This window comes from Schistocerca americana, chromosome 2 (genome assembly GCF_021461395.2).
Source record: "Schistocerca americana isolate TAMUIC-IGC-003095 chromosome 2, iqSchAmer2.1, whole genome shotgun sequence".
Lineage (NCBI taxonomy): Eukaryota > Metazoa > Arthropoda > Insecta > Orthoptera > Acrididae > Schistocerca > Schistocerca americana.
Window position 1 is genome coordinate 751,427,599 of NC_060120.1, and position 10,145 is coordinate 751,437,743.

General features: G+C 38.0%; 1 protein-coding gene across 4 annotated transcripts; it reads left to right on the forward strand.

The window, feature by feature from the left end:
• Window positions 1–574: 574 nt before the first annotated feature.
• On the forward strand, window positions 575–6,730 carry LOC124595274. Of its 4 annotated transcripts, none has more exons than XR_006978193.1 (3): window positions 575–4,402; window positions 4,759–4,990; window positions 5,076–6,730. XR_006978193.1 is itself a non-coding variant. In XM_047133949.1 (3 exons), exons 1-3 carry the CDS (start codon window positions 4,396–4,398, stop codon window positions 5,179–5,181), a joined length of 345 nt encoding a protein of 114 aa, XP_046989905.1. In that variant the 5' UTR covers window positions 1,992–4,395; the 3' UTR covers window positions 5,182–6,730. The 4 variants fall into 4 exon arrangements, 1 of the variants encoding a protein (XP_046989905.1); XR_006978194.1 differs by having other exon boundaries at window positions 575–2,062; window positions 2,211–4,990; XM_047133949.1 differs by having other exon boundaries at window positions 1,992–4,402.
• Window positions 6,731–10,145: the final 3,415 nt, after the last annotated feature.

Consider the following 10,145-nt stretch of genomic DNA (forward strand, 5'->3'; position numbering starts at 1 on the left):
GCTGCAGCGATGCTAGCGCTCCGCGTGGTAACATATCGCATTGCAGTGAACAGAAGACAAGCGATTTCTTTGATCAAATATACGGCCTCGGCCTAGATTTGATCAAATATTGGACGACATTTGTCAAAGATCCCTATTACACTATCAAAAATCTTTGACAAAGATATTGGACAAAGATATTGGACAAAGAAATTTGATAGTGTAATACCGGCAGTGCCGATAACCAATGATCATTTGTTACGAAGATGATATCCTCGTACTCAAGGCTCAGTTGTGGGGTGAATTGTTTAGTTTTACTTTATAGATGGTTTAGAGTCTAATTTTGCAGAAACCATGGTTTTACATTTTCCGAGAAATTGGAGCAGATGGCGAATGAACAGAATGGAAAACAGAAGATAAAGATCTTGCTCTTTTATTATTTTAACTGGCCTTTATATGTTTACAAGTCTTAAGCCTTGTTGCTGATTGGGGCTTACTGACTATTGGATGCATTAGAATTTTTCAGGACTGTTGATGCAAAACATTAAACAAGCTATTTGGCCCACGTGCAAGGAGTCTACTAAAACAAAGAACTAAGACACCTGCTATAATTTGTCTGTGACCTAACTTGCAGGAAGAACTTTGAAAAATCATGAGAACTAAAATTAACTTTGATCTTTTAATTAATTGTTTTTGTTTTGATAACAGAGTGGTTGACAAACAGTGATGTGTGGCGACTTGTTGATGGAAGGCAGTTTTTATTCGAACTGTTGTCATGTTTGTAAGTTGCATCAATCCGATGTTGATGTGAAGCGATGCAGCAAATGTCGATTGATTTCATATTGTTCTGTGAAACACCAAAAGAAACATTGGCCAAAGCATAAAGATCTGTGCAAAAGTATTGTGAGAATATGCCACAATAGCGGGGTGTCGGCGTTATTTGAAACTCCCAATGCGCACATGACGGCGAGAGAATGGTGTACTCTTCGCACGAAATATATGGCTGCTGCTGAAGTCTTTGTAGCGAGAAAACTATGTAAATACGAGCGTGAGATGTTTTTCTTCCCAAGAGTTTGTAGGGTCTGCAAAATGTTCAATAACGGCGATTTGATTGATTGTGGCGATTGTCTGTCAGCAAGCTACTGTTCAGTTGACCATCAGTTAAAAGATTCAACGAATCACTCGGGAGTGTGCAGTGATTTGAAACTTTGTTTGGAAATTGACACAAAAGTGAAAAATGATTTGGATTTTAGCACTCTAATGGTGACAAGTCAAGAAGAGTATACTCTTTTGCCCAAGAACACAATAGATTTTATACAGTCCCATATTACGTTTGATAAACTGGTTACTCTGCCTCCACAGTTGGTGTTCGCGTATGTGTCAGAGCTTTTCTCATGTCCTTTAACGCTGTTGTATGCCCTCGAGAGAGAGAGAATTATGAGAGCCTCCCTTATTGTGCATGTTGTTGGTGCTAGTTACCTTGAGTGCTCCTTTTTCTTCTCTTGGGAAAGTGTGTTGCACTGGTTACCACATGTAAAATATTTATCTGTTGTGTTCATTGGACCAGATGTAATTGAGGGTAAAAGTTTCACGTTGTGCTCGGGATGTGAAAAAAAGGGAAAGGGGATCAACATTAAACTTTACAGTGGCATGTATCATGACTTCGTTAAGTCAGTTACTTATGAGACTCCATCTATAATCGTGGCATACAATAGTGGTATTGATGAACAGAGTTCTCACGACACATGGGGCCAGTCCATACCATTTTTTCTGAAATATGATGCAGTACCGTTTGTTTTAACTTCATATACGTTATCGGAGGCAATATCAGATTTAAATAAAATATGCGAAATTGCAGGTTGTGAAATTACTATTTCTGTTTCCTGTGAAAGAAACCAATTTTCAAGCCAACGACCTTACCGAGATTGGGAGACAGACCCCTTATGCACATTTTGCTATAACAACTACTTGAGTATTGTAAAGCGTGGAAGTGAGAGTACAAAATAATGTAGAGGGCAACAAAATAGTTGTCTGACTGAATGGCTTAAGGACAGTATTTGTGCTGTATGGGGTGTTATTATAGGTAACGTCTGAATAAGAACATAAGTGTACATTGATTAAAATAACTATGTGCTTGACATTTCAGTAAGTCAGTTGGTTTGGGGCCAGTTACTAGACAATAGTACTCTTTTCTCGAGTGTCGCATGCTCATTGTGTTTTCTGTTATGTAGGTACGTGCAGAGCCTTGTCAATTGCAGCTAGCTGCACACTTGCAAACTGCCCCTACTACTCCTTGGTGCCTCAGTTTGTCAATGACAAAGCTATTTTCTTAAAGTGATACATCGTGCTTAGGCTACGTCTAGAGACTGTAATTATTGTTAAGAACTTTGCTATGTTTTTTATGACTTTAATAGTTTATATCACCATTGCAGTGTTTGTATTGTAATGCAGTGTACCTGAAATTTCTCTTTGGTAATAAACAGGTCTTATAAAAATATTGAAAATTATACACTGTTTACACAATCTAGAGGTACTAGCCGTAGAATTTTTTCAGTTGCGAGTGTACCTAGATAAAGAGGGTTGTGATGACAAAATCAGTGGTTAAATTTATGTAGGTGATTCCTGGCAGCAAACCAAGAAAGGAAATACGCATAATAACATGTAGATTGAAGTGCAATTAGATATTAAACAGAGCATGTGTTTTAAAAATTGTATAGTCTGTATTAAAGTAGCATTTGTGGCTCTAAGGGCAGACCCCTCAGTTGCCACATAATAATTAATTTTAGTGTTATCACTTGTAACTACTTACTGTACATATCAGGTATTGCATTGACACAATGTGTTGTCTACACACACCAAATTTACAGTCGAGTTGGTGGCCGATGTGGACTGTAATTGTAAATGCCTTTATGGTCACTGCCATTAGCCATTGCGCCAAGTGTCAACTTGGATTGCACAGATAACATCCACATTTTGGAAATTATCTGTGAATACTTGCTTTTCAGAGACCACAAGAAGAAGTAAATTTATAAAGAACCATTCAGGTCATGCAACCTCTACTATGAATGCTTTCGAGGGAAATTTGCATGGAGCAGGAGCAGTAGCTTTACAGAAAACACACACACACAGAGGTTGCATGGGGAGAAGAGCTGTGTTATTGAAAATGATTAAAATAACCCCATCACCCAGATTCAAGATACAATTAAAAATAAAGAAATGGCTCTAAAACCTACCAGCCAATGTTGCACAAACCTAAACCAACAGAAAGATTATTATCGTGAAGAATGCCCAGAGGAGACTACCACTCTGGAAAGTGCAGCTGCGCTCAGAAGGTTGAGTGGTGGTGGTAATGGGGTAGAGGGCCCAATGGAAAACACTGCTGACTGTGCATGGGACTCGACCTGCTGCTCCCTGGCAGGTGATGGATGGCGGCTGCCGATGTGGTGCTAAGTCCCAGGGAGGGAATTTTAAGTGCTGATAGCCGCAAGTGTGGACTATAGGTTCCCGTGAGGAACTTAGTGCTGGTGGCAGTTGCAGCATGGTCTGATACTTGTGGGTGCTGCTGGCGATGTGCAGTCGTCTTACTGTCCGGCATTGCCTTGGCGTCGTGATGGTGCTGCTGGACTCTGGCGACAAGAGTGCTTATGCCTAAAAATTAAGGCATATTTATATAGTCCTGAGGCACACATTTGTTGCACTAAACCCTCACACCTAGTCACATCGCTCAGAAGGAGAGATTCTCTGTGGTGTGATGACATCAACCTGTCCCTATGGTCATTACAGCTGTGCAGTGCAGTTTTCCACTGAGCACAACTAGTCTCATCTCACAGTCCTTTACTTGTATGTTATTCTGACTCTATTGCAGCTGTTGATCTGTGACTGCTAAGGCAGTACTTTATAAATTTGCTCAGTGTTCTCAGTATGCTCTCGCAAAACAGCTTCTAAACTGCATCATAGATATGGAAAGTTTATAGGAAAATTAAGAGGCAAACTGGTTTTCATACCACAAATTCAACTCATTCAGCTACCATTCAGATTTAAAAGGCATAAGATGAGGGCAGTTGGAATATTGACAAATTGTTTTTTCCGCACAGACAACTTGGCGTGCCATGTTTGCAGGTTCAACAATCCCAAGTGTCTTTGCACCCAAAAGTAAAACAGTTAGATGCTGTACAAGTGAGATTATTGCACAATGTTTCCAATTCAGAAAACAAAAGGAAAAGAAACCAAACAAAGCAAAGACTTTCATATCCTCCTGAGACCTGAGTTTCCTGTCCTGCTGTCAAATATTCTGCATTTTCTGTTGTAATACCTGTGGCACATTTGAATGGACTGTATGCTGTAGCCATCTGGTGGGAGAAACAGTCACTACGATTACTTGGCACCAAGTAGCAGCTTTGTTTACAATGTGTTACAATGGCAGGTGAGTTCTCCATCATTATTGTGTATTTTTCGAAATTTATTTTATGGAAAAAAGGACCTATTGGAGACAGTATCTATAAGTGGTGCTTATACAATCTTTCTGTGCAATAAGGTTTGGTAGTACTGTATATTTCCATAAATTATCGTTGCAAAACAGTAATGTCCACTGTAGTGGACGCTGGGACTTGAAGTCACATTTCTGAGCACTATTTCGTAGGCATTAGTGGTGATTACCTTCGCTAATTTCCAATACATTTCGTGTTGTGACTGCTGCTCAGTGACATTATCTGATACACCACTATAATTATTTTCTCTAAGGAAAGTAGGCACTATGTTAAAACAATCATTTTCTTTAAGGATACAGATCAAAGCTAAGTTCAGAAGAAATTTTAGAACTTCTCTTGAATGGAGACATGTCAGATCTTGAGATTAGTGAGGAGGAGGATGGTGATTTTGATCTGGCAGATGATGGTGTGCAGCAACGCAATGTTCCTTCCCCAAATGAACATAGTAGCAGCAGTACTGATAATTCTGATGATGCCGAGAGTTCTTCACAGAATTGCAAGATGTTTTGGGAGAAATGCGAAAGGTAAGTGTGGTACCTTCTTGTAAATAATTTTCTATTATTCCTGATATTTTCAATCTTTCCTTCATGCTTTGTTTCCAAATTTCAGGTTTGAGGGACTCCAGGCTACCTTCTCACCCACGGAAGTTGCAGAACATAATGAGAAGCAGATCATGGACTACTTTCAGCAATACTTTGACTTGCCCTTTTATTAGGATACGTCTGAACTTAACAATATGAGATATTTACAGCAGACTGGAAGGTCTTTAAAGCTGTCTGCCAAGGAATTGCAGGTATTTATTGGAGCAACAATACAAATGCCTTGTTTGAGATACCCTAGAGTTAGGATGTACTGGGGTAAAACAACAAGAGTTATTAGCATTACTGAAATCATGACTCGAGACCGATACTTCACCATTAGAAGTAATTTGAAGGTGACAGACGATAATGCTGTAACAGAGGAAACTAGAAGGAAAGATAAGTTGTGGAAAATAAGGCCACTTTTAGAATGTGTAAAGAGAGCATGCCTCAGTTTACCTCGAACTCCTGAAGTGGCAGTGGATGAACAAATGATCCCATTTACTGGAGCATGTGCAATAAAAAAATTTGTCAGGGGAAAGCCAAATCCTGAAGGGCTTAAAAATTTTATGTTGGCTGCTCCTTCAGGACTAGTCCTTGACTTTGAGATTTATCATGGTAAAGGAACATTCCCAGAAGCTATTGGTCAACAATTAAAACAAGGAATAGGAGCCTCGGCAGTCCTCAGGCTTTGCCAGAATCTTCCAGAAGGAACACATGTGTTCTTTGATAGGTATTTTACCTCTGTTCCTTTACTGGAATCATTGGCTGAAAAAAAACTTGCCTGCCACTGGAAGTCATGAAGTCAAGAATACCCAGAGCAGTCCATCTGACAGCAGACAAGATTCTTGCAAATCAAGGATGTGGTTCTGTTGACCAGACAGTGAGAAAAGACAAACACATTTCTATTGTAAAATGGTATGTCCAAAAGCCAGTCATAACTGCATCGACAAAGGTTGGGAAGAACCCTATGAATCAATGTAAAATGTGGTCGAAAAAAGATCGGAGATACATTCAGGTTCCCTGTCCAGCAGTAATCAGCTGCTACAATAAAAATACGGGTGGCATAGACCTGATTGACAGAATGATGAGATTTTACAGGATCTGCACGAGAACCAGAAAGTGGACTGTAAAAACTATTTTTCATTTCATAGATCTGGGAATTGCAAATAGCTGGATTCAGTACAGAAGTGACCGAATTAAGAACGATGAGCCAAAGAAGAATATGCTGCAGTACCTTGATTTCAAAATTAGAATTGCTTAAGAATGATGAGCCAAAGAAGAATATCCTGCAGTACCTTGATTTCAAAATTAGAATTGCTGAGCATTTGTTAAGGGGCCAAGAGGAACAACATTCTGATGAAGATGATGAGGAATCAACTCCTAAAAGGCGAAGATTATTGCCGCCACAGTCACCTTCACCTTCTGTAACCCATTTGCCAGGAATGACTGGGTTGACAAATAGCACGAGGTGTAAGAACAGTGGCTGCACGAAGAAAACCAAAATAAAGTGCAAAGGTTGTTCAGTTTTCCTCTGTCTATCATCACAGAAAAACTGTTTCTCTGAGTATCATCAGAAATAAAACTGTTAAAATTTGTCATTTATTTTACTTTTTAAATTTATATTCATTATTTTAAATTAATAATCAGTGAATGATTCAAGTAATATCTGCCTAATAAGATTGTATTTTGTTCAACAAACTACCAATAAAGTACTTTTTTTTACATTTTCAACTTCCTTTCTAATAGTTACTTATACGTCTCCGAGACCCAGTGTCCATTGTAATGAACACTTCAGAAAACCATGAATTTAAAAGAAAAACTTTTGTGGATCTTCTGTTTAACAGATACAGAATATCTGTTTCCCAAAAAAATCATGACGATTGTCGCCAGGTCTCAGGAGGATATAGTACTAAGTAAAATTAATTGTACCTTACAGGAAATGTCAAAAACAGAGGAAAAAAATCATAGCTCTCTTAAAATAAATTTAAGAAATAATCACTCAAAACAAGCTCTACCTTACTTACCATTCAAACTAAATTTAAGTAAGGTAAAAAATAAAAGATCGCTCTGTTCCAGCTGTAAAAAAAATATGTACCTGATGGCTTCCGCAAAATGTGGCCAGTGCTAAGAACAGACTTGTGTCAGTTGGTGTGAGGAAATGCTCAAAAAATTCTGGCAAAGAAGTGCAGTACTATAAACTGTAGTGAAAGGGCATGAAGGTTAATAGGTGCAAAAACTGTGAAATGAAATTAAAAGAAATCTCTCACTTTTGTTTTCCCTAAGGAGTTGAGACTTTTGCAGTTAAGATGGCCAGTCTCTTGTCACAAGGTATTTTGATACCAAAATCATGTTTTTATTTTTATCATGGTAGAAACTATCAGGTTACCTTCCATTCGGAAACTGGATGCACTCAGCGACTGTATGTGACTTATGAATTATAGAGTGCAACTTGAAACTGTTAATAGACTTTCTTGAGATAGTTTACATCTATCTTCAAGAGTCTTCCAGTTCTGCTCCTTCAGTATCTGTGTGTTACTCTCCCATTGATTAAAACAAACCTGTGACCATTTGCGCTGCCCTTCTCTGTATGTGTTCAATATCTCCTTTTAATCTTATTTGGTGCGAGTCCCACACACTTGAGCAATATTCTAGGATGGGTCACAAGAGTGATTTGTAAGCTATCTCCTTTGTAGACTGATTGGACTTCTCCAGTATTTTACCAATAAACCAAAGTCTACCAGCTGCTTTACCCATGACTGAGCCTACGTTATCATTCCATGTCATATCCCTAGCACAATTTTACATTTCTTAACATTTAAAGCAAGTTGCACCACTTTGAAATCTTCTCAAGATCTGACTGAATATTTGTGCAGCTTCTTTCAGATAATACCTCATTATAGATGACTGCATCATCTGGATAAAGCCTGATGTTGCTTTTAATGTTGTCTGCAAGATATACAACATGAACAACAAGGGTTCCAACACACTTCTCTGAGGTATACCCAGAGTTACTTCAGCATGAGCTGACAGCACCAATGGAAGGCATTGGAGCCAGAGTTGCTCTAGCAGACTTTCAAAATAGCAATATAGATGACCCAGAACCATAATCTAATGACCAAGAACCTCTTTCAGATGACCTAGAACATGGACAAAATGGTGGAGACTTCAAATGAAGAAGTAAACAATTTAAAGGAAGGAGACTGGTTTAAGGTCAAGTATTCTTATAAGCATACAAAGGTGTTCATTGAAAAGGTTCTTCACGTTGATAAGGAAAATGGCCAATACTGTGGAACTTTTCTTCACCAGTTGATTGAGTATTCAGATGTATTTGTTTCTTTGGACAGGCCGGATGAGTGTCATTTCTTAAAAGCTGATGGCCTTGCTGTTTTGAAGACATCATCTGTGTGAAGGGGACATTACACCTTCAAGCCAAAGCTATTTCCATAGTGAGTGATTTATTTGATTAATTAGTTTCTTATTTTTATGTTATCCCAACTTTTTATAATTGAGGATGACTTTTTCAAAACTTGGTTTCTGCAAAACTGTAGTTTTTCAGGAAACACAACAGACTGTGTAGGGACTTGTAAATGGATGAAAATTTTGCGAGCTTCACAGGTAATCCATTAATTTCTAAATAGCAGTTGATGCATCCATAAATCAAAAGAAAAAGATTTATTATGCAGTTAAGATGGCCAGTCTCTTGTCACAAGGTATTTTGATACCAAAATCACGTTTTTATTTTTATCATAGTAGAAACTATCAGGTTACCTTCCATTCGGAAAGTGGATGCACTCAGTGACTGTCTTGGGATAGTTTACATCTATCTTCAAGAGTCTTCCAGTTCTGCTCCTTCAGTATCTGTGTGACACTCTCCCATTGATTAAAACAAACCTGTGACCATTTGTGCTGCCCTTCTTAGTATGTGTTCAATATCTCCTATTAATCTTATTTGGTGCGAGTCCCACACACTTGAGCAATATTCTAGGATGGGTCACAAGAGTGATTTGATTTATGGATGCATCAACAGCTATTTAGAAATCAATAGATTATCTGTGAAGCTTGCAAAATTTTCACCCATCTACAAGTCCCTAAATAGTCTGTTGTGTTTCCTGTACGCATGCATGTATTTAAAACAGACATTGAAAATACCTATTTATTTCAAAACTTGCTTTCTTCATAATATACTGATGTGCAACTACCTTTCTTATCATCCATTTACCAAGGAAACACAATAAACAAGTACATTACACACAATTTCATAAAGTATTTTTGATGTAGAATGCAGTTATTACATTAACCCATTAGTGCCGGAATTAATTTTTTTCGCGATTTTTTTAAAAAAATTGTGTTATTATGTCTGTAAAAGGTATAAATTACACAACAGAGTTGATTCGACGAAAATCATTACCGCCATTAGCGAGATATTTGATGTTGCCATATGGCAACGCTAGGCACGTTCACTAGCTAAATTTATATGGATTACAACGTCAACTAAAATAAGTAGGTTACTGAAATTTCGTATTACATATACAAGTTTTGTGCAAATTTATTATTCAAGCTTCATCATACAATTGATACTTTATAACACAGTACAATTAATAATCAAAAATCAAACATTGAACTCAGCATTATTTTACATGAAATGGAATAAAACAGTCAATATGCAATCCCACATTAAACTTTGAACACATGTTCTCACAATAGATTTACAGTCCTCGTGTGCACACCTTTTCTTCTTCTTTCCTTCTGTGTGCTGGATGATGTGGTCAGTCTTATCAAACCTAATTGAATTTGATATGCGTCTGTCGGAACGTGCCCTTGATGCAGATGGTCTCCCGGCTCCTTTTGGTAAAGTTGGTTTTCTTTGCAAGTACACTGTTGCTACTTCTCTATTGAAATCAAGCTGTGAAATAGTTTGGTAACGAGGTAATAGTTTGGTAATAAGGTAGATCTTACCTCAGATACAGATGGCTCTAGTATATTTGGACGTTGCGTAGCTGTTTCGGGTACAATTGGATCTTGTGCAGTACACATTGATGGTGCCGGCGGTTTACAGTGCTCGTAATCAAAACTGATCCTTTCGTTATTGGGCATCCTT

Excerpts from the sequence above, each read along its gene's own strand:
- LOC124595274 (XM_047133949.1), top strand. Across the intron at positions 4,991-5,075 it reads TTTTGGGAGAAATGCGAAAG|GTTTGAGGGACTCCAGGCTA; the intron begins GTAAGTGTGGTA and ends TCCAAATTTCAG.